Source organism: Mauremys mutica, chromosome 18, assembly GCF_020497125.1.
Source record: "Mauremys mutica isolate MM-2020 ecotype Southern chromosome 18, ASM2049712v1, whole genome shotgun sequence".
NCBI classification, from domain to species: domain Eukaryota; kingdom Metazoa; phylum Chordata; order Testudines; family Geoemydidae; genus Mauremys; species Mauremys mutica.
Window position 1 is genome coordinate 20,825,433 of NC_059089.1, and position 23,747 is coordinate 20,849,179.

A 23,747-nucleotide genomic window follows, 5' to 3' on the forward strand; every position below is an offset into this window, starting at 1 on the left:
ACCCCCCTGCTCAAAGCAGGACCAATCCCCAACTAAATCATCCCAGTCAAGGCTTTGTCAAGCCTGACCATAAAAACTTTAAAAATGGGTATCTGGATCTGCGCTTTTCGACTTTGGAGCCCTCTCTAATAACGACCACCACTCTCCTAACCTAAGTACTTTAACCACAAGGCCATCCTTGAGCAGTAGCACTAAAGCCCTGAAAGTGGCATTCAGAAGACAAGGGCTCAATTCTCTGCTCTGCCCCATCGGCTGCGTGCGATCTTGGGCAAGTCACGTAAGATCCCTTTAACCTCTGGTCCTCCTCTGAGATAGATGGAGAGCTCGGTGGTGCAGGCACCCCTTCTCTTGATGTGCACATTCAGTGCCTACCACCACAGAGCCTTCCTTTTGGTTGAGTGCTATCGTAAGGTAAGTAATAATATGAAATGTTTCCACCCCAGCTCAATGGGGCTGGATACGCAGCCACCTCAGCACTCCCAGCTCCTGCCAAGAAGCAAAGCAGAACAAAACGCTCCTCCTACACGCGCAGTCTCCTTTAGAACTGACCCGTGATATCTAGCCAGAACAGGGGGAAAAGATTCGGGGTTGGGGTAGCTACTAGCCTGATATCGTAGCCGTACATATCCTTTTCGGGACGCCCGTGAATGATCCAGTGGGCCAATTCCTTCCCACAGCCACCTCCGAGCATCATCCCTGAGCAAAAAGAAAAGGAGGAGAGGACCGTAAGCGGAGTCAGGAAATCAGTTTTGAGCCTGCTGTGCATTCAAAACGCCCACTGCTTGACCCAGGGATTGTTTATGACATGAGGACAAGATAGGGAGCCCCTTATGTCTCCAGCCGGGATAACCCTCTCCTGAGCCCAATCTTCCCCCTCCGTGAAGCTGATGGGGTTTTGCTCTCGATAAAAGAAAGGAACTTCGACCTTTTATTTTAGGTCTTGTCTTACCTGCACTGTTGAAGCCACAGCCAAGGAAAAAGCCTCGGACTTCTGGCGCTTCCCCCATGAGGGGCTTATGGTCTGCAGTAAACGATTCTAGAATGCAGAAAAGATGACACAACCCATCAATACAACCCTTACCAGCCACGTGTTCCCCACGCGTTTCAGAGATAGGTCACGCATTTCCAGAGTGGGCGTTTCAAGTGTTCTCTGCTGCCGCTGGAGTCAGTGAGAACAGAGTTAGACCAACACGGAGTGATCTTGAAAATATAACCTCAAGTGTCCCTCTTACTTGGACATCTCATGATGTAGAAGAAATTGCTGCTGTCCCTTTGAACAGGGGCATAAATGAGCAGGGATCAAAGCTGAACAGCGCTCAGTTACCATGGTAATGAGCACATGCCATAAGGGCCGGATCCAGAGTCCAGTCAGGACAGTCAAAAGATTCCCATTGACTCTGGTTAGCTTTGGATCAGGCCCTGTGAACAGAGATGAGGCATGATAATGATTGGTGGAAACAGACAGAGACTGATAGGTACCAGGAGAGACAGGGATTCTTCCGGAATGGTCCTCCCCCAGATACAGTTTGATGCAACCAAAATCACTCTAGCTGGTGTGGCAACAAAAATCTAATGTTTCAGCCTATTTCAGTGTTTGTCTGGGGGCAATAGGGAGAAATATCAGGTCAGGAAACAACAGACCCTTTCTTTCAGTGAAAGGCCTGTCTCGCGCTAAAGCCAAACCTCCCCCTCAGCCATGCTAGAGTTTGGTGAGAGATTTCCTTACTCGAAGGCTACCTAGTGCATTTGGTCTCTGGGGGAGGTGCTAAACCCCCAGCTTCGCCCAGAAATTCTTCCAGTTCACCTTTCCACCAGAACCTTCAGCAGAACCCTGGCATGCTTCTCCAAAGAGTCGGCAGTGCAGGGGCAATCTCAGAAGCCAGAGATGGAGAAGATCATTTTGACCATTGGTCTACGGATTAGATCAGACCACAGGCTCAATCCATGCCACAGCCGATGGAGGACTCTTCCCTCCTGGATATTTTCCTAGTAGCTTGACCAGTCTAGTTCACATCCGAAGTGATTGAGGTTGTGTTGCCTCAATGGGAGACCCACTATTGCCCAGTTGAAAAGGGTTCAGCCTCTGCAGAGTTTCCCTGATAGTTAGACTTCATTGTTCCCTTTCTTTACTGTATCCCATTGATCCTGGTTAATCTCCCCTCTCCCATCTCCTTGATGCTTTCCTGAACGATTCCTCTTTCACAGCACGTTCCTGGCACAGGGCTTTTGAAAGCAAGGCCATTGGCTGCTTGGGCAGGGGAACACCCTGAACAGGAATCTGTAAACATAAAAGGGCCCTTTGTGAAGTGAGAGGAATCCTCTGATCTAACTAAATCAGCAAATGCTCCAGGAATTATTAATTCCTCCTAAATTATTATTTTAAACAGTCATCGTTCTCTGGCTAAATCCCACCCAATGCAAGCGAGCTGTGTTGCTCCATTAGTCATCTTTTCGAGGGCCGGGCCAGGTTAATGTTATTGTTATTTTCTTTTTATCCTAATCTGTTTCTCTTGGTATGCTTCATGAATTTCAGATAAATACTTCTTCATTAACCTAATGGATTTCATCTGAACAGATGCCCAGGGCTCCTGTGTTAATGATGTCTCATTCTGCCAAGTCCCACTCCAGATAGGGCTGTCAATCAGAACTCTTAAAAAAACAAACACTATGTTGGGTGGAGAAAAAAAAAACTCCACGGTATTTTTTAAACCTCTGTCTGACAGTTTTCTGACTCCATTTGTCCATCCACTGGGGCGTCTGATCCTGTTTTTATGATCCCTTGGGCCTTTTTTGGTCCACAATTTCCAGCTGGTTTAAGTTCTCTCTCGCACTCAAGAGAAAGGAGAAGGGATTTGGGAAGAACCAATGAATAAGCTCTTCAGGGCAGGGACCATCTCTTTGTTCTGTGTCTGTACAGCAGCTATCACAAGGGGGTCCTGGTCCAGGACTGTGGCACCTGGACACTACACAATACAGATACATAAATAATAATAAATGACATGGTATTCTCATTATTAGTGTGTCGGTGTCTAGCGTCCCTGTACAAACCCACACGGAGATAGCTTGTGCCTCAAAGAGCACACAGTCTCATGTGCACCTTAGCATATACAGACAGGGCCTCTCATTTGGAAGGATCCCAGAACTGGGGATTTGAAGGGGCTTAGGCATGCAGCTCCCGTTTAACTCCCTTGGGATTTGGGCCCCAGCTCTGACAGGCGATGCAAACCCCAGCCTGCGAGCAGAATTCGCTATCTCCAAAACTGAAATCGAGTCATCTCTGGAGCAAGACGTGTCAGCCGCTCAGTGTTGCACGGCAACTGCACTCAACAGTTCGAGACTGGGAAAGCCCAGGAATACTGCAGCCAACTGTAAAACATAGCAGGCAAAATGTGGCCCTCCCAACTGGGAGGAAGCCATGTCTCCATGACACTACAGGATCTTATCGACCATATGGTCAGGTTCTTTGCTTTGCCTCCTAACAAGAGGTTGAGGGTGTTGGTTCAAAGCTGATTTCTTCTCAATAAGCAGCTCTGATCCAGTACTGACCTGTGCCTAGCCTGGGAGATCTGATGAGACTACAGCTAAAGGAGGAATGGCTGCAGACTGGGATATTCATGCTGAATCTTCCCTTCCTCTTGCTTTTTCTACTTCTGCTCAAGTCAAGTCTGAAATAGTATTTGGCTGCTCCTGACCTCTGGGGGTGGTTTTGAATCCAGATCTGGACCTGGATTTTGTGGCTCCAACTCACCTCTAATTTCTACACAACCATTTAGAACAAAGTTTTCGTCTTCAACAGGGCAGGTCGCCAGACACCCACATTTCACTGAGCAAACAGGCCGGACTATAAATCAGGGGATTAATGGGGAGAAATCTGAAGGTGGAAGTAGAACCCAGGCCCATGGCTTGCCAAGCAGACGCTCTACAGGGTGAGCTAAAGGATTTGCCATGACGTGCAAAGATTCCATTATTGGTAAATCCCTTACAAGCAAATTGAGTCTTAGACATTCATCTCTAGTTTTATCTGTCTTGTTCTTGGTTCTGCTCAACCGCAATAAAAATAACTGATAAGAAATATGAACTCAAAGCCCCTACTCTCCAAAACACAGGGTGCCTGTGAAGGAATGGTCTTGTTTGGTACGCGAGGTCTGCTGTAACCCCGTGTACAGTATGGGATATAACCATCCATTGGCAGAGTGGAAAGACAAATGTGGCTTGGTAACCTAACACATTGCATTGAAGAGGGAATTTATCAGATCCTCAGCGTAGATATTTAGGACACTCTATGCCTCCTGCACCAAAAGCCTAACCAAGCTGTGGAGAGGCAGCCAGAAGAAAAAAAAATAGGAGATGAATGTTTGATGGAAGCAGGACTGGGTAAAAGCAAGTCGTCTGCTTTTAAACCACTGTGGTCTTTGTTGGGTGAATTTGGTGCTGATACCCAGGGCATAAAGGCAGGCAGCTATTGCCCAAGTTTTCCTTGCAGAGCTCTGCTGTCAGGTACCCACCTCATTCCGGACCTGTAAGTGGTGTTTAGATGTGCTTGTAACTATTAGAACTGGGAGCACTGGCTGTTGGGAGTCTGAAAGGACAGGAAACAGGAAAGAGGGAGGAGGAGTGGAGGAGGCTGAGTGAGAGTTATAGAGTGTCCAGCAGCCGCTTGGTAACGGGGTTTCCACTGTAAAAATAAAGTCCTGTTCAAGCTTGTTAGTGCCTTGCCTGCTTGATACAACACTGTAGTAGCCTCAACTCCAGCTAGAGTGGTGGGAAACAGGCTTCTCGGTCCCATGGAAATTTTAGATATTCAAACATTTTCCTGTCCCAAACTGGGCTGAAAAGTTGAAATGTCATGAACCTAAAATCCCTATGTTTGTTGGTTCAGATCAATCAAAACCTTCTGCTTCAATCATTTTGAAAATGCCTCATTTCAATTTCATTTTTTGAAAACCATCTTTTAGTCTAAATTTATGAACTTTTTGAACGGCAAATCATTTTGACTAAAACCAATTGAATCTTTCTATTTCAAAACCCTTTTCTACCCCCAAATTTTCAAGTCGGGACAGTCATTGAAATCGACCCTGTTACGTGAACAGTTTTGGTTTCAACGAATTAACAATTTTGGCAAAAAATGGGTCATGACTGGGCACTGGGCCCCATACAACTGCAACATAATGCAAATTAAGGCCTGTGAATCTGGAACAGGGGAAGCTGAATTTTATCCTCACGACTACTAGTAAGTTCCAGCTATCCACAGTGATCGGCATGACAAGCATGAGGCCCTAGATGGCACGCAACCGTTCCTATGTGGAGGATGACCCTTGTCGTTGATAAAAAGTTTCTGGGATACAGAAGTCTGGTTAACTGGACTGTGCTTGTGCTCTCTCTTCTAACAACAGTGCTCTCCCACTGAAACCAGTTCCCAACCCACTCTGTAAATCCCATGCCACCTTTTGCAAACTGGTTTGTTATGTCCTTGAACTATATTTTTGCCATTAATGGGGATTTGTCCCCAGCCTCCAGGAAGCAAGTTGGGTTGCAAAACTATAAAGGGGACAAGAGTTTCTTTTATAAAAGATTTACTGCACAGCACAAACAACATGCTTTTGCCATTTGTTTGTGCGTTCCAAACCCACCGTGACTTGGCTTTCACAGATAGAATACATGCACGTTTAAATCCAGAGTGCAGGGGGTGGGGGGAAAGGATCACTGAGCCTTTAGAAATCACATTTATTGTGCTACAAATACTGTATATAAAAAAAAATTTGGCTTCCTGCTGGAGACCTGGCTTCTCAGTGGAGACTAAGAGCTGTACTTACACCCTGATTTAATCAAAGCTGCACTTCCCAGGGCCAAGGCATCTACCTTGTAAATGTCATGTTTTATCTGGTTAAGAGCAAGAGATGTGTCCTACTTTCCCTTCGAGCAACTGTGCAGCTCTGTCCCTGTGGGGCTGGAGGGTTTTTCCTTTTAAATACTTCAGTGAAATGAGAGCAGGTCTTTATGGTGCAGGCTTCTCCAGTAAATGCACAGCAGTCTTGAAATGGAACCTCATAAGCTATTCCTCAGACTCCTATAAGCACTGCACTGTATCTCATTTCAGACTCAATACCCTTTTATATAAGCCATGCAGACGCCAGTCCTAGAACTGCCAGTGGTGCTGGATTTACAGATCTGGTAGATCTTTTCCATCCCTAATGTCTAAAGAATCCAGTCATGCTGCCTAAGCATGCCATATGGATATTTCCACCAAAAAGATCAGCAATAAAATAGCCATCAGCGTTGACATTTTAAAGTGTTGTCACTAGGTTTCAGAGTGAACATCAGATAGCTATAATGCCTCTTAGGGCTATTGTTTCAGGGTGTCTGCACCGTAAAAAGGATAGTGCTTCATCTGGTTCCATACCCTGGCACCTAAAAAAGTTTGCAGCCACAAGAGCTTTAAACTTCTTTTTTTCAAAAATAAAAGCTCAAATTCTGAAGAAACTGAGTAGCCCCTCATGGTCATGTTCCCAAGGCAGAGCAATCTCCTGATGAGAACAGATCTGCTATGAACTGGACCAATAGCAAATTAATTTTAATTTGTACAAGGTTAGATTTGAACCAAGGAGAGCAGAGGTGAAAAGCCGCCTAAGAGTCTGATATACAGTGACGGGTAGGGCACGGGTATATAGGTCACCATCCAGGGCTTGGCCGGAAGATGGCTAGCTCTCTTGCTGACTAGAAGACAGACCACAGATGCATGCCGCAGGGATGACCAGGGAAGATGGGCTGGCCCAGCTATGCTGAATTAAGTCACCCCCTTAGGACACTGTCAAAGTGTTCTGAAAAGTCACAGCTGGCTGAATCTTTGGGGAGAGAGGAGGATGCTATCAGGAAATGTGCTCTCTGTACAGGTCTCCAAACCTTGGTTGTGCAAAGCCTTTTCTAAAGCCTTCGTTTAAAACCCCCGACTTTGGGAAGTTGGTCCTGGTCTGGTCACGAGGCTAGATACATTTGGACCTCTAGACACATGCGTTTGGACCCTGGGCTATTGGTCCCATACACATCTCAACGCCCATTTCCTGCAAGGCAGACACCAGGGATCTGATTTCCAGCCATCACAGTCCCTGCTGAATATTTAGTATTGCCAGCTCATTCCCATGGATACAATGATGCCCAGACAGCAGAAACCTTCAATCCAAACCCCTCAATCTGTAGGAGCTGCTGTAGTCTAGTGCAAGGAGTTTGGGTTAAATGTTGGGAGAGCGCTGCGCTACCCCATGACTCTGCCACTGACTTGCTGTGGGACCCTTGCAAGACACTGCACCTCTGTGCCTCAGTTTCCCCATCTCTAAAAATGGAGATGATAACACTGATTTGTGACCTAGAGATGAAAAGCACTTAGGGCCTGATTTCCAAAGGCATTTAGGTACCTAAAGAGGTAGACAGGTGCCTAGTAGGATTTTCAAAAGCACCTAGGTGCCCAACTCCATTGATTTCCTATCTGCATCTTTAGGTGCCTTTGAAAAACCTGGCCCTAAGTATCATGATCATTTTCTCTAGGCCCCAGAGCATTAAGAGACCCCTGCTGGCACACCCATGCAGGAAACTATCCCTGTGCAATGCAGAGCCATGAAACCAGCAGCGAGGAAAGAGGTGTGCGCGTGGCTGTGTCTACACTATGAGCCCGGGGGGTGATTCCAATGCTTGTGTGCACGCTTTCGTGGTAGCTCTCATTAAGATAGCGCGAGTGTAAACAGCAGTGTAGCCACAGTAGCATGGGTAGCGGCAGTGGAGGTACGGCTCAGCCATGCCACGTACAGACCCACCGGGTTCAGGAGGATTTGTAGCCAGCACAGCTCAGCTGTGCCTCTATTATCGTGGCTACACAGCTAGTCATACTCACGCCAGCTCAAAGGGCTTCAGCATGAGCACGTGTACACAGCAGGGGAATCTCAACCCTCGCTCTTCGTGTAGACGTACCCTGAACGTTTAGCGGTTTCCTCCCTGCATTCTTACTTTCCTTACTGAGGTTCTGGAGTCTCTTTTATCCCTTTACTCTTGTATCCCAGGTCCCAGGACCTGGGATTTTTCCTTTATCCTCTCTGCTGATGACTCCCAATTGGGAATCTGTATTGCCAGCTAGTGTTGTATCAGGGTATCCCTTAATCTCAGTGTGACAAAGCATTCCCCGACACTGATCCAATACAGCTGGGAGGTTGGATCTGTCTGAGCCTGGAGGTACACTGCCTCAGGCATTGTTCCGAAACACATGGAACCTTCCATCTTGGGGACCATTCTTCTATTGGGCCTGGAACTAAAATATCTCAATACCGCCTGCCAATGGTTACCCTGCTTCCAGGTAAAGCACCCCAGTTCACCTCCCCATCTTACTCATACCCCTAGATTTGAAGGCACAAATAGGTCCCACTTTTGCAGCTGCCATGTGGAAAGGTCATGCAAGGTGATGTGCAAAGGGACTCAAAGCAGCTCGCCACCTCGCAGGATCTGTGTCCTAGACGACCCTTTTCCTGGTTTGTGCCCACTAATCAGAGACCTGGACTTCTGCAGTAAGTTACCAGAGCTGAGGGTGCAAAATAACTTCACATCTGCAAAAAGCAGAGGCCAATATCTGAAAATCTGGCCTTCAAATCCAGTCGCAGCAAAATTAGCGGTGAACGTGGGTGACATTACTGCCTGGCCGTACCCACTTTCTCTGGGATTCGTTTGGCTGCAGACTTTTAGCATCAAAACCACTGAGCAGCGTTGCCCAGAGAATGAGGGGGAAAAAAACCCACTGAAGTATAACAAATCTCCTGGGCTATTTTTCTCCCTATACAAGACTTCTGCCGCCACCTTCAGGACTAGGATATCATTGCATCCAATCCTGTATTCCAACGGGCTTATTTCCTTCAAAGAGCAAGCGGGTGCAAACAAGAGCCTCTAGACAGAGGTCCCTTTGGCGTTCACGTGTATTTGCCAGTTCTGCTTCACAGGTCATGCCTAGCACTTCCCCACTCCACTGCATTTGTATCTCCAGAAGGCTCAATGGGACTGGTGTGGGGTTTAGAAATGCTATACCCGTCACGGGGCTTCTGAGAAATTCAAGCAGCCTGAGATGCTGTGTGTACAGCCTAACAAAACCTCCTCACCCAGGAGGACAGAATCTGCAATGGGAACCTTGAGGGCACGGGACAGCTGTGACGTCCTAAGGGCCCTCGGACAGAGATGCTGAGTGGATGGCCAGACCAAGACAACATTGAAATTCTGGGGCTCCCCTGTCCCGTTGCTCCACCCACCTTGAGACTTACATCCCCAAAATCATTACAAGCCGATCTGTGAGCTTTCCAGATCAGACATGTGCGAGAAGCCCAATATCCATCATGCCAGGACAGAGCGAGCTCAGCTTTGCTCCAGCTTTTAGTGCCAAGGCAGGTCAACCAAGTTGATATTCGCTCTAATTAGTGCTCCCACCAGCGGTTTGAAGCTGAGCAGCTCCAAGGATGTGCCAAATTCTCGCTGGCCTTTGAGCACGTTGAAGGAAAGGTTTCCATTCCATCCCTGGCAATCTAGAACCCCACCGCTTGAGAAAAACAAGGGGTAACTGCAGCAGTACACAGGGGAACTGGCTTTGGGGGAAAAAAGATTTGATCAATGCACTGGATGATCATGGCAAGCAGTGATCTGTAGAGCCATTTCCCACCCTTATCTCAGCATGTTTTCAAGCTTTCTGCTTATATACAGGGTCTGATCCAAAGCCTACTGAAGTCAACGGGAGCCTTTCTGTTGATTTCCATGGGGGTTGGACCAGGTCCTTGTTCCATCTTTTTTGTGAGTGTGCACGTGTGTGTGTCTTTAAGGAAAAACCAAGGAAGACAGACATTTTATCCATTCCAAATTTGTCTCCTTGCGTGGGTGGGTAGGAGAAAGCAAGAGAGACTGATTCATACTAACCCTGAATATAAATATAATTATTGCTAGCTCCAAACTAGGAGAATACGTAGAAAAAAAATCAGTACAGACTCATCAAGGAACAAAGCTGCATTGATGGCATGTGGAATGCACTGTCAAAATATTACCTGGCCCACAGACAGTGGATTTAATTCCAGTTTTCTCCAGCACCGGGACTCTGTTTATTGCACCTTCAATATGCTGCATGAACACATCCCAGTCCAGATCAAAGAGGCCAAAGGCAAATTTCTCAGATACCTGAGGGGAAACAGGAGCCGAGGTACACAGAAGTTAAGTGAGAGAAGAGGTTTATTTTATACACACACCCCATTCTGACAGCTGCTTAGCGGCTGCTTCCTGTAAGGGGCTGAGTATCTTCATTGCCCACTGAAATCAATAGGAACTGAGGGGGCTCGGCGCTTCTGGAAAACAGCCCTAGGGGGTGAACTCCAGGCCCTGTTGAAGTCAATGGGAGTTTTGACATTGATTAAGGCTCCCTGAAAACCAATGCACCCAAAATTAGAAGCTGCTTTGGAAACTTTGGTTTCATAGGACGTTATCTGCTAAGCTGTCCAGCCAAGGAGAAGAATTGTGATGCCTCGCTAGAACCACTTGCGTATGGGCTCATTCAAGATCACTGTCCACTTTGTCTTAGGGTAAAACACAAGAACGAATACCTCATTTTTCCTTGAAAGACAAACCCATTAACTCCTGTAGTAATTGACACATTAAACTCCCCAGCCAGTTACTGTGAAAATGGAACACCCCATCGGCAGGATATAGGACAGGAAAAGAGGGCTGGGAAAGTTGAAGAAAAAGTTCATCACAAGCCACAGTCATTTACTATCACCTTCAACATTAATCCCGGAAAGATTTTCATTCGTTCGTTCGTTTGGAAGCCTTTCTCCCATTGCAGAGAGGGAGCAAAATCTAACCAAGACTCATGTTACAGGACTATGTCCTAGTTGGACAGTCAATTTCCAGTCACGACTGCCAGTTAAGAACTCACTTGGCACCATTTGATGTAGGAGAAAGGGTGGTAGGACTCAGGAACTCTAGGTTCAGTCTCTTCACAGATTCAGAGTATTAGAAGGAACCTCAGGAGATCATCTAGTCCAACACCCTGCTCAAACCAGGACCAATCCTCAGACAGATTTTTACCCCAGATATCTCCCTCAAGGATTGAACTCATAACGCTGGCTTTAGCAGGCCAATGCTCAAACCACTGAGCTATCCCTATCTCTTCCTATGTGACTCTGGGCAAGTCACTTAATTTCTTTGAAGCTCTAATTCCACTCTGCAAAGCCGGCATAATAGTACTTTCTGTTACCCAACCTTTGCCAGGTCTACTTGGCACATGAGCTCTTTGAGCAGACACTATCCCATATTATTGGTGAACAGCACAATGGGGCCCAGAGCTCAGCTAGGGCCTGGCTGCTACTGTGAAATAAACAACAATGAGCTGGTGAGCTCATTCTCAAACAAGCCACTCTGTGGAGAGAAAGCAGGAGGACATGGTGGCATTTTTGTATTTTGAGAACGGTTTTAGAGGCCACACCTGAGGCCCAAGCTAATAAACTGAAGTGAAGACATGTCTCATGTGGCTTTGCCAACGTCAGAGACAAAAACCTATAGCAAAGCAGGGAATTGAACTGTGATCTCCCAAGTCCCAGGCTAGTGCCACAACTGCTAGACTGTCCTTCCTCTCCCATTCTTGCTCATAGAGCATACATTTCTTCAAGCAGGTTTGGTTCTGGTCTAGAGCTAAGCCAGATCCAAACAACACAAGCTGTCAAATCCCCTCTCCCTCCGAGTCCTGCTGAACCCAGCTCTGTCTTAATGATAAGGGTCTTCATTTCATGCATTCTGGCACATAAACAAGAGAGCTAAGGAGTTCATTTCAGCGCCTACTTTGTCAAAACGGCTTTCCTGGTAACATGCTTTATTTCCTATGAAAACCTCTCAGCACCGCTCACCTCCTCCCAGAATATTGGATTTGACTCATATCCGCCCACGGACAGGGCATCGCCTTGGAGACGGAGATACACCGAGGCGTCGTGATCGCGAACGTTCGGCATATTCTAAACAGAGGTAGAAAGGAATATCATCAAAGCGGGGCAGGAGGGGTAAAGCTTCTGCCCTTGTTCCAACACTGCACCCAAAACTGAATGGCCCTCTTCTTCCCCGCAGCTGCCTTGCTAGATGGCCACTGTGGAGTGTCATTATAAACATAAGGGTGCAGGTTACCAGGGCTGTTTATTCTCCAAATCCTTCCACTCCAGGAGAGTCCAAGCCTGCTGGAATCACTAGCAGCTCCTCTGCGTTTCCCCCAGCACGGAAATCCCTTAGAACCACCTCACCCCGAGGCAGAGTGCACCCCGCTCCTCCCTGCATGCATTTCAGCGCCACGTAGCTCATGCTCTTGGTCTGGGGCTGGGACGCACAGCAGATCTGTTGAGTGAATTAGACTCAGCCCGTGTAATCATATCAGCACCTCCAGTTGCTGCTTAGCACCCTTTGCCTGTGGGCAGCGTATGCGGGGAGAATGTCTCGGTGCATTGCTCGTATCATGTCTGCCGCTAATCTTGTTTTGCTGGTGTCTGAGCAGTGCTGTCAAGTAGGGCTCTTACTTCTTTGAGGCACGGTAGAGCCACTTTTAGTCTGTGCAAAGCAGGCAGCTGAGAAAGGGCCCAGCGCTGAAACTAATTGGCTGTGACCTGCCGCAGCCAGGTCTTTTTTTCACTGTTTGTTTGCAGAGTCAGTGGGGTCCTTTTAAAAACAAAGGCTCTAAAGACATAGTCACCCCAAATCCAGCCTTCCTCCACAAAACCACAACTGAGTGACTATGGAAGCAGACAAGATTGCACTTGTGTATTCATCTGAAGATAGCAATAATGCCTAGCTCTTGTCCTCAGTAAATCTCAGAGCACTTTGCAATGGAAGTCATAGTATCATTATCCCCATTTTATAGCTGGGGAAACAGAGGCACAGAGACTTGCCCAAGGTCTCTCGTCAGGCTAGTGGCAGAATCAGGAACAGAACACAGGTCTACTGAGTCCCGGTCAAGGGCACCATCCCTTAGGTCACGCTGAGTTAATTGATGTCTTTGTATAGGGCCAAGTGCAATGGGGTGCCAATCCTCTTGGTGCACCATTCAGATAATAAGGCACGAAATCAATAGGCTGCAGCAGAGCTGCTGCAGACATTTGTAGGAGTAGAACTGGCAGGCCGGTGTGTTTTGATCCACGTTAAAAGGGAAAATGATTTCTCTCTTACCCCACCTACACAACAAGATGAAACAGTACAACAGCCAAGACACTACTACATAGTTAAAGAATAACACTGACTTTCTTTAACAACATAGCATGAAAATATGTAAGTTACACAAATGGAATTGTAGGGTCTTACTGTATTTTCCACTGATAAATTAATAATAGTCAACATTTCAGTAAGAGGCACTGTGGTTAGTGGATAGGTCTCTAGCCTAGCAGTCAAGAGACCTAGGTTCTATTCTCTGCTCTGTCACTGACTTATTATACAACCTTGGGCAAGTCACTTGAGGTTTTTCCTCTTCTACTCCTGTCTATTTAAGTTGCAAACCCTTCAGGGCAAGAATTGTCTCTTACTATGTATCTGTGCAGTGCCTTGCACAGCGGGGACTCAGTTTGGGGTCAGGCTGGTAGATGCTACTGCAATATAAAAAATAATATAGTTAAATGGCACTTTTCAAAATCAATTGTCAAAGAATCAAGATGTAGGGGAAAACAGATGGGCTGTACAGAAAATGTAATACAAAATTACTCTTAAAAAAAAATCTACAGACCATAAATTAATATCACCTCCTTTTATATGGTTTCACAAACTCCCTTATAGAATTCCAAAACATAGAAATGTCTCTGAAATTTTGCAGGATGGTTCAAAATATTTAGAAAACTGTATCATTTCCTTGTCAGGACTGCAGGACTTTTCCATAAAGGCTGTTTGCTAAGATTTGTGTGTCATCCTTGCGCAGGGCCATGCTAATCTTCTCTGTATCGTTCCAATTTTAGTATATGTGCTGCCGAAGATGAACCTCAGTTACCCGGGGATATCTGGACTCCTTTATCAAACACAAAACACCAGAGCCCCGAGGGTAATTCTGCTATGAAAGGTGGGGAAACAGCAGAAACAGGGCCCTTGTGTTAAAATATTCATAAATATTAAATTGAATCATAGTCATTTAATAAGATACTTAAGATTACAGTATTAATTATACGTATCTTCCCCGTGCCTAGGTGTCCCCAGGACCCCAGCGTGCAAGAAGAGGCAGTCTGGCATAGTGCACAGGCAGGATTGGGACTCAGAACTAGGTGCTATTCCTGGCTCTACCAGTGGCCTGCTGGGTGACCCTGGGCAAGTCACGTCAACTGTCTGTGCCTCAGTTTCCCCTTCATCAGGAGAGCGATGTCCTCTGTCAAGTGCTTTGAGAGCTTCTGGCGCAGAACCCTTGAGAAAAGCATGGTATTCTTAACATTACAAATATGTGAATGATGCAGTAGCATTTAGGCCCCAATTCAGCAAAGCATTTAAAAACACGTGGCTTTAAGCATGTGTCTAAACCAACCCCTGTTCAGCCTAGCACTTAGGCATGTGCTTAAATTCCACAGAAGCCAGAGGGAGAATGACTCTCTCCTTTCACACTTTGGGTCAAATTCTGTCCTAAACGATCCTTCGTTGTGAAATTGGTGGGCTGCATGGGGTAGGCCTGGCCCATTTCATCTAGGCATGTACGTGGTATGGAGAGGGACCTCCTGCATGTCCTTACGTTTGAAGCCAGTCAACATTCAGGGATTCCATCTAAGCTCTTCCTTTGAAATGCTCCCTTTGCTGCATTGTGCTTGTGCTGCCCAAGAGAGACATCTAGCTGCAGGCTGAGGAATGAAACTTTTCCAAGGCGACATTTGTTTCTGAAATGCTACGGGCAGATGTGCTGAGATGGGGCAGTGGGATATAGAACAACAATTCCAGCCGCAAAGAACAGTAGGGTTCCTCTCCCGCCGCCCTGACCAGTTGGGTGAGGGAATGTAGAAACAGGCAACATGCTCGTTCATGCAAGGAGAGGGCTCAGAGGAGCAGTATCGTGGCTTCATTAAGCTGAGCCAGGAGCAGTGAGATTCAGATGACATCACAACAGCAGTGGTGTTGAGCAGCGCAAGTGGGGATGTCGGGCAAAACCACAATGGACCAGCCTGTGCTGCCCCACCAGGTCAGTTACCAACAGTCCAATACCGTGGGGATGGGCTTGGTGCAAGAACAGAGAGAATACAATCGAATTTTCGGGTCTGGCCAGGGTCCAAGAGCAGAGCTGATCAAATTGTATAAGTTACCTGCTAGATGTAGCCTGTTCTCCTTCAATCACACATTACCCACAAACAGGTCGAGCCTGTTATTACCTTGGTCATTACACACCTCGGCATCGCAGCACTGCTTTGCTCTAGAGCAGGCTTAAGGTGACCAGATATCCCGATTTTATAGGGACAGTTCCAATACACGGGGCTTTGTCTTATATCGGCACCTATTACCCCCCTTCACCTCTCCTGATTTTTCACACTTGCTCTCTGGTCACCCTATGCGGGTTAGGACATTTTTCCAAAAACAGTTTTCAGGGATGTTTTTGCACGTTTCCCCCAGTTTGTCACCAGTGCTATTCAGTGCAAGATCATTTTAACCAATGGATTATTTGTAAACCTGGTGCTATTTGGCACTAGACAGCCACGTGTTGTGCATCTGCTACTCAGATTTGCTATTTGCATTGTGCCTCTGGTCACCTTCAGTCACATGGTACTGTTTCCACTTCTGATTGGTTGGTCTGAGCTTTATCAACCGGAGGAGTCCCCCTTTCTGTCTGCAGATTACCTGTGAACATGCAGATTTGTTCAACAAAGCTACTGTTTGAATAATAACAATGGGTGAAATAGGCCTTGGATGCACACACTGAATGTGTGCGCCCTGCAATCCGATGTCTGACTGCAGCTCGGGGAGACATACCTGCACGAGCGTGGCAAAACACAGCATCGTAGATCTGCCACTGTGGGCTGTACAAGGATGCCGGAGATCTCGAGTACATACTCCCATTGCTATCCCGCGCTGAAGCCATTGCAGTCACCTCTACTCTGCTCTGTTTAGGAGTGCGAACGTTTGTGCATCTACCTGAGCTGCAGTCACGCCTCAGATTGCAATACAGACATACCCAGTGATTCACAGCATTTCTGCTTTCAGGGGATATTCCTGTGAGTAGGACCTCACTCCACCTGAATGTCTGTGGATAGCCAGATAAAAGGGGCCAGGGATGCAAGCTAAGCCCAAGAGTCGGCTTCACTGGCAAGATTATTCACAGATGTTTCGTCTCTGTATTCACCAAGAAGAGCATCTCCTAGAGAAGATGGGACACACAAATCCAACTCCAGGAAAGGAAAGGAGGTTGGATGTTATGGAGAAAAAAGTGTCCCAGATCATAGAAGCAGTTGTGAAAACCAGGAGACCCCTCCACAAATTCTGAATCAAGTCCCCTCCTGAAAGCACCCTCAGCACATGTGCCTGTCTGATGACAAACCCTCCAGTTAGAGAAGAGGAGCAATGAACTGACCTGAATGCCCTCTATCCGCTCCGTCACCACGTATGCATGATGCATAGCCACCAGGGGCACGTTTACACCAGCCATCTGGCCCAGGGCTCGGGCCCACACTCCTGCCATAAAAACAAACCACTGCACCGTGAGTGACCACTGGAATGTATGAGGAGCTGCGCCAGAGATCAGAGGCTCAGAGTCCAGAATGCTGCCCCCTGACGTGTGGGAACAGGGAGTTAAGACCCTTCGGCTCAATGCTAAACACAATAAAAAGCTGCATTCGCTTGGCATCTTTCCCCGCCCTGAGCACAGCCATGGTGAACCACAGAATGCCTCACTCAAAGACTGGACAAAGTCTCCCAATTGCTGGGACAGGAAGGACTAGTATCCCCATCAGATTATGCCGAGTGGCAGGGCTGTAGCTACGTTACCTTGATTTCCTACCTGCACAGTTCACCACACAGGGTGTCTGGATGGTCCCATAGTTTGTTTCCACCGCAGCGACCCTTTGCACACCCAAGTCATCGGCTTTGACCTGAATACCAGTCACCGGGCAATTCTCTATTACCTGAGGACAGCGAAAGAGAAGCACAGTGACAGCCCCCTGGGGTTTGAATGTTAAGAGTTGGACTCATAATGCCAAATGAGTAACCCGGATCTCCTGAGTCGAGCTGGCTGAATAACACATTGTTAGTTCATTGGCAATTTTGAAAAAAATCAAAACAAAAATTGTTTCAGTTCTGGCTGGAAACAAAAAATTTCAGCGAATCGAAAAAGCTGAAAAAAACATACATTTCAGCTAGAATGAAAGAGTTTGTTTCCATTTTGACCATTTTTTAATTTTAAAAATTACATTCAAGGAATTTTTGAAACAAAAAGTCATTTCAAGCTAGGGACCTCAAAAGATGGAAGTGGCCCAGGCCCTCTCTGGACCTCTGAGAGGGCCTGTTGGTCACACATCCTTTCCCCTCCTCTTTACTTCCCCATCTCTTACAGCTCCAAGCCAAAACCACCATCTCTGATGAGGCATGGCCGGGACTCCCTTCAAAGTCAGTCAGCACCGCACCCAATCTGCCAAAGGGGGGCGCTGTTAAGCAGAACAAGGCAACACTGAAACAGAGACCTGGCTTTGAGAATGGCGGAGGCTGGGAACAGCAGGAAGCAAAGGATCAAGGGTGTGAGGGGGGAAATGTACAGAGAGAGAACGTATGGCTGAATGTGTGAGTTGTGAAAAGCTACAAGGCTCAGACACCCACCCAAATGTGCAACAGTCAATTACCGAAGCGCCTCTGGCGGTAGCTGCCCTGCTGAGGGTTGTACAGGTGCCAGCAGGATCCATCGTGCCATCCTTGGGAACGTAAAGTGTGCCGTAAAGATCATCCACGTTCATGTGCGGGTACAGGTCCTTGGTTTCTGCTGGGGACAGGACGTAGGATTCTATGCCATAGACCTTACCCAGCTACAAACGAAACACGAGAACAGGTGCATTAATGCAGACAAGACAATATGGTGTGGCATTTCTGCACAACAATCAACCACAGGGGCACATCTGGGTCCCAAATAACTACACGCAAACATGCCAGGCCTAGCTACAGACACACTGACGATCTAACTGGTTTCTGGTGGATTCCCAAAACGCAGCATACAGTGAGCACCTTTAGTGGGCTCAAACTATTTAAAGGGACATTACCCTATTCCTATACCTATAAACATTACCCTATTCCTATACAAGTAGGCGGTGCAATTGGAAATATGATGCTGTACTTTTACCCCAATCAGGATTGATTGATAAAAATCTCCCTCTGTGCTGTGAGGAGAACTGGGCTCTACGCACAGCAGAAGATAAATGGTTGGCCGATAACAGGGCAGTCCAGTTTTGATGCTGCAACTCAAAGCAGCCGAGTTAAAGATTGACGCAGCGGGTTCCCTGCGACATGGTAGAAGACAGGATCATTTGCAGACAGGATTTGTCTCCTCCCTCATGGGCATGGATTTTCTCCATAAATATTGCACAGACATTCAAGCAGGTTGCTCTTTTTACTTTAGGGACTAAGGCCTCAGTCCTAATCTTCAAAGCAATTCATGGATCAGACCCAGTTGCATTCAAGGCTGCATTTCAGTCTATGAACTGCTCTTCCGGGACACAGCAGAACACAAAGCCCTGGCTAGCCTAGAACGACGCATGCTACAGCCAGGGAGGAGGCGTTCTCAGTAGAGTGGATCGGGCTATTGGACAAACATCCAGAGGAGATTAGAAGACTCCAGAGTTTGTCCCCTATAACCAGTACAACTTTCACATCAACCACCTACAGCCACCACATCCTGAAAAAATAACTGCCCCAAGCAGAGCTTTTGATAACCCACTAAGAGCCAGAGATGCCAAGAAATCCACTAGGGATTTCACTACCGCCAATCTTTTTGCATGGAAGGCATTCAGAGACCATGGTGATGGTTGGTAGCACAAAACCCTCCGGCAGCTGGACCCCCTAGTCTAGCCTCAGCCCTGATCCAATGATCTGTGAATAAGTAGAAGGAGAAGGAAGGAGATGAGGAGATTCCTGCTTACAGACATGAGTCTTTTGTACTCGTCCAGCCGTTGCTTGTTGGAGGCGATGAAGAGCCCACCGTTCTGAATCCAGCCTGTGTGCAGACCCGTCTCCTCCTCCAGATCTTTGCTGACCACGTTGCGAGTATGAGCCAGCAGCTCCACTTCCACGTCACTGGGACGCAGCTGCCACAGCAGACCTGGGAAAAAACCACAGAAGTTCCAGTAGACTCTGCCGTCACCTCCCCATTCCAACCCTACCTTACAAGCCAAGCAGACAAACAGGTCAACGGCGAGAATTGCACAACAGGTGTTTTAGCAGTAACAGAATTCCTGGCCTAGATGTAACCCACTCTCTCTAGTAGCTAGGCCACATAAAGGTCTTCAGCTACCACCGCTTATGGATCTCGTAGCTCCACTTAGAAGAGGCTCACGCTTTTAGGTCCGGAGGTCGAGGGCTCAATTCCTATTGCTTTCGACCCACTCAGCAGCCGAGTGTCACAAATGATGGTCCATTCAGGCACTAAGCCCACAATCTAGGCATTATCAGCATCATGACATGAGCTCAGTGTCCTCTCACAACCAGCATACACCCTGCAAATGCCACCCCCAGGAGAGCAGTAGCTGGCTTTGTCGGACATCTCAGGAGAGAATCCAGACTGACAGAGAGACAGTGACTGCACCAGCCTCTCACCCTAAGCGGTGGCCCCTCTAAGTCAGGACTGGTGGGAAGCTGACGCTGCGGCTGACCAGCAACAGCTGAGAGAAAAAGCTCCAAGTCCGGCAGAGTGGCAGGGGCTGGAACAATTTGTATAATGGGGGTGCTGAGAGCACTGGAATGGGTTACCTAGCACTGGAATGGGTTACCTAAGGAGGTGGTGGAATCTCCTTCCTTAGAGGTTTTTAAGGTCAGGCTTGACAAAGCCCTGTCTGGGATGATTTAGTGGGGGATTGGTCCTGCTTTGAGCAGGGGGTTGGACTAGATACCTCCTGAGGTCCCTTCCAACCCTGATATTCTATGATTGACCCGAACTGTATGGAATGGAAACCACTTCAAGGCAGGGGGTTCAGCAGCACCCTTTGTTTCAGCGCCTATGCAGAGTGGGGTGGCTGCCAGAGGGGCCAGGGACTATCGGAAGGAGGTTCCTCAGTAGTCTGGCACGGGCCTGCCCAAGGAAGGACCCAGAGGCCCGCCACGGGGAGTGGGGGTAAGACTGCTGGGGTTTCTTTCCCCTCTACCCTACAAGGTGGGGAAGAGAAGGCCAGACTTCTGAAGGCCCATGTTATCAGGTGAGACTCCTATATAGGGTCAAGGAGTAGCTCGCTGAGGCCTAAGAGACTGGGCTAATAAGGGGCCAGAGTACCACAATAACCCCTTAGATGAGAGCTGAAGGAACGATTCCTTTCCCAGGTCTCCAAGGGGGGCTCATCCCCACCCAGATAGCAAGATCGAGAGAGTCACAAACATCCTAACCCGGAGAGCAATGGAGCTCTTCCCACGTGGAGCTGAGCAGCCACAGTGAACTGATGGCTGCTCAGCACCCAGCAGGATCAGACTCCAAAAGCTTCCCTCTACAGCTCTAAATTTGGAGCCTTTACAATGTTACAGACGCTTCCAGACCCAGCGTTCTGCTCACCAGCCGTGTGCCAGGTGGTCCCCGACGTCAGGCAGTCTCTTTCCAGTAAGACCACGTCGCTCACCCCCATCCTAGCCAGGTGGTAGATGGTCTGACATCCCAAGCTGCCTCCACCTACCACCACGACATTGGCTGATTTAGGGAGCGGCCTGGTCGGCCCTTTGCCTTGAGAGCTTTCTTCCTTCAGAGTCTTGTGGTAAGGGACACTCTTCTCTGTCGTCTGGCCCAGCCCGCTGCTGAAGCACCTGAGGCGGATGTTTCTCCCAGGGGCTGGCATCTGGCGGGAGGCAGCTCTTCGGACCACGTTGCTCAGGTAGGACATGGTGACCTGGAATTCCAAAGACAAACCTTCAATGGACTGAGCAAAGATCTCGCCACACGCTAGCAATACAAAAGTCCACACTGGAGTTATTATCATCATGGGTCAGGACCCTATTGTGCTAGGCACTGTACAAACACAGAACAAACGAAAAAACGGTCCCTGCCATACGGCCACAGCCTGGAATTTCAGGTCACAAATGGTTTTGGAGAAAGATAGGGTGCTGGGGGAGGGATGGGAAAGAGAATCACATGGCATCTCCCTGGCCCCAGCTCCTCAAAACTCTAACATCCACCTGCCACCCACCTTGTCTCTCTTAAGCCAGGTGAACAGTTACTGACCTTAGGCAAAAGCTACAGAAGGTGGCTGTAAACTGAAATGCATTTGCAACAAAGGAAAGCTTCCAATTAAATACAGACCCGCTAAAAACCAGCTGCTTCCCTGTGATGGAGCGGACTAGACCCAAAGGCCCCCTGCTGAAGGCCTCAAGGTTCTGCTACACCAATCTCTGTGTAGGAGCAGTGGAGAGGGCCTCCAAGCAGGATAGAGTGGCTGCAGAGGAAGCAGCCAATCAGGGCTCAGAAGGGCCCTATAAAATGAGCTGCAGAGCAGCAAGCAGTCAGTTGCTGCTTAGAGCAGGAGGAGAAATGACTGCAGGTCTGGCTGCCTGGAAGAGCAGCAGGGCCATGGACAGTTTGCTAGCAGGGACCAGGGGAGCACTGAGGGAGCTCCTGGCTGGTTGTTAGGACTGAGTAGGGACTGAGCCTGGGGAGGGCTGCAGGAAGATAGTGTCTCCAGGGAGGAAGCCCAGGGGATACAACCCCATACCAAGACCAAAGCCCAAAGCCCAGGGAGGGCTAGAGAGAGCCACCACCAGAGGGGTACTGAGCTAGGATCCGGTGGACCGTGTACCACGGAAGCGGTTTGTGCTGGTTAACATGCAGACCGTGTGACCCAGCCAGAGCGCTGTTTCACTGACATACCCACCTGAGAACCACCGAAAGGGGTCACCAGCACTAAAGAATGCAGACACGCCCAACCAGAAGGGGGCACTCACGAGAGGTGGGTGCCAACTCTATTACATGCCCAAAGCAAACACTAAAGCAATAGCCTGAAGAATCAACTTTTTGTTTGACAGAGGCTTGCAAGTGGTACAGGCCTAAAGGACTGAGAATTTCTAAAGCCAATGATCTATTTTGCACGCACAAGAGTAACTCCCATTAGCTTTTATGAGCTTGAAGACATTGCTGCTCAAATACAGGTGGTGCCTGTTTGTCAAGTAGCTCAAAAGGGTTTGCACATACAGTATTGGTAAGTCTCGTGATTTTACTGAGAGTCTTGTGATTCTTGGTGCTTTTCTTCAAGCCCCAGCTCCTGGAGGCAAGTGATTTCAGGAGAATCTCAGCTTTCATTAAAAAAAAAATGCTAGCCTTTGCCATGGGCTAGAGAAGCTTGAAAACATGACCTGAGTGCTCCCTGAAGGCTCAGAAACCAAAAGGCCAATAAATTATTATATTTTTTAAATCTTGTCAATTTTTAGGGCAGACTCATAATTTGGGGGGCCTGGCTCCCGGTTTTTTACCACCTGGGCTTGGCAAGGCTGCAAAGGCGGCTTCAGAGTACTCAGAAGTGCTGGGCACATGGGCATGGGGAAGCGCACTTCACATTTAGATTGTAAGCTCTTGAGGGCAGGGGGGACAGTCTCTTTGTTGTGTGTTTGCACAGCACTTAGCACAGGGAGGCTCTCCTGACCTACGCCCAGGGCTAATAAGAATCTTGTTGTTGCAATCAGGGCCCCAAGGACACAATAAAGGGGGGCAGGATTTGCCCCTATATACAACACATGGCAATCCCTGCCCCTATGGTCATAAAGAATAGGTGACGTGTGGTAGAGACGGACCCAGGATTCACTGATGGGTGAAATGTCTAGTCCTCTCTCCTGCCCCCAGTGCATGTGTCTGCCCAGGTGGTCTGCTCAGGCTGGGTGCTGGCATGAGGCTCTGGCGCTATATGCAGGTTTGGGCGTGTTCTTTTACACAGCTGAAGCATGCAGCTCCCCCCGCCCTTGCTTTAAGTCTTGCTCTGGGTAAATGTTTCTTCTTGGCTCTTGCAGAGTCAGCAGGGCTAAGGAATTCCTTGTCAGGGAATCTAGGGTCACGGTTCCTGCAGCAGAGACCTGAGACTTCAGCCAGCAGATCCCCGCTCCTTTTCTCGTTAAGCGGAAAAGTTTCACTCCACTCTACGCTGAACAAGCCAGACCCCCAACCCTAATGGTTTTCAGGCTGATTCTTCCTATTACTCTGCCACAGGGGCGGGGGAAGGGTTGATATTCGTGTCTCCAAGCTCCAAGAATTTCTTCCCTGTGCAACCACATTTCCTAAGATTTACCAACATCTGGTCTTACCCTGCACTTTACAGCCTGAAAGCATTCCTGTCATTTAAGACACAATCTCCCCTCTGAGCCAGTAAGGGACCCTTTGGCTGCTGACACAACCCCCTCTATTCAGCTTTCCCTGCCAGCAACGTGAGCTGACTGCACCCAGCGCACTCCCCTCAAAAGGAGCTCAGTTCACTTTACCTGCTCGGACGGCTGCGAGGTTCTTGTTTCCTCCGACACTCTCCTGCTGTCTCTCACACGCGTGCCACGGCCCCAGAAACAGTAACTAGCACTTGAGAGAACCGCAGCCAGACTTCAGTCATTGCCGCTGCTGG

At 48.1% G+C, this 23,747-nt stretch overlaps 1 protein-coding gene and 1 non-coding gene across 4 annotated transcripts in view; both read right to left on the reverse strand.

The window, feature by feature from the left end:
- The window catches only part of SARDH (sarcosine dehydrogenase), an 82,833-nt gene extending 59,086 nt beyond the window's left edge, over positions 1–23,747 (reverse strand). For all 3 annotated transcript variants that reach the window (XM_044993038.1, XM_044993040.1, XM_044993039.1), the window contains exons 1-10: positions 23,614–23,747; positions 20,717–21,044; positions 19,101–19,279; positions 17,814–17,993; positions 16,979–17,102; positions 16,553–16,653; positions 11,904–12,008; positions 10,056–10,185; positions 950–1,036; positions 606–696 (exon numbers count right to left, since the gene is read on the reverse strand). In XM_044993038.1, the coding sequence (XP_044848973.1) occupies positions 606–696; positions 950–1,036; positions 10,056–10,185; positions 11,904–12,008; positions 16,553–16,653; positions 16,979–17,102; positions 17,814–17,993; positions 19,101–19,279; positions 20,717–21,038 (1,319 nt within the window). In that variant the 5' untranslated portion in view covers positions 21,039–21,044; positions 23,614–23,747. The remainder of the gene's footprint in view (positions 1–605; positions 697–949; positions 1,037–10,055; positions 10,186–11,903; positions 12,009–16,552; positions 16,654–16,978; positions 17,103–17,813; positions 17,994–19,100; positions 19,280–20,716; positions 21,045–23,613) is intronic.
- Positions 13,898–13,999, reverse strand: LOC123352749. Its single transcript, XR_006574280.1, has one exon. It is a non-coding gene; the product is annotated as a U6 spliceosomal RNA (small nuclear RNA).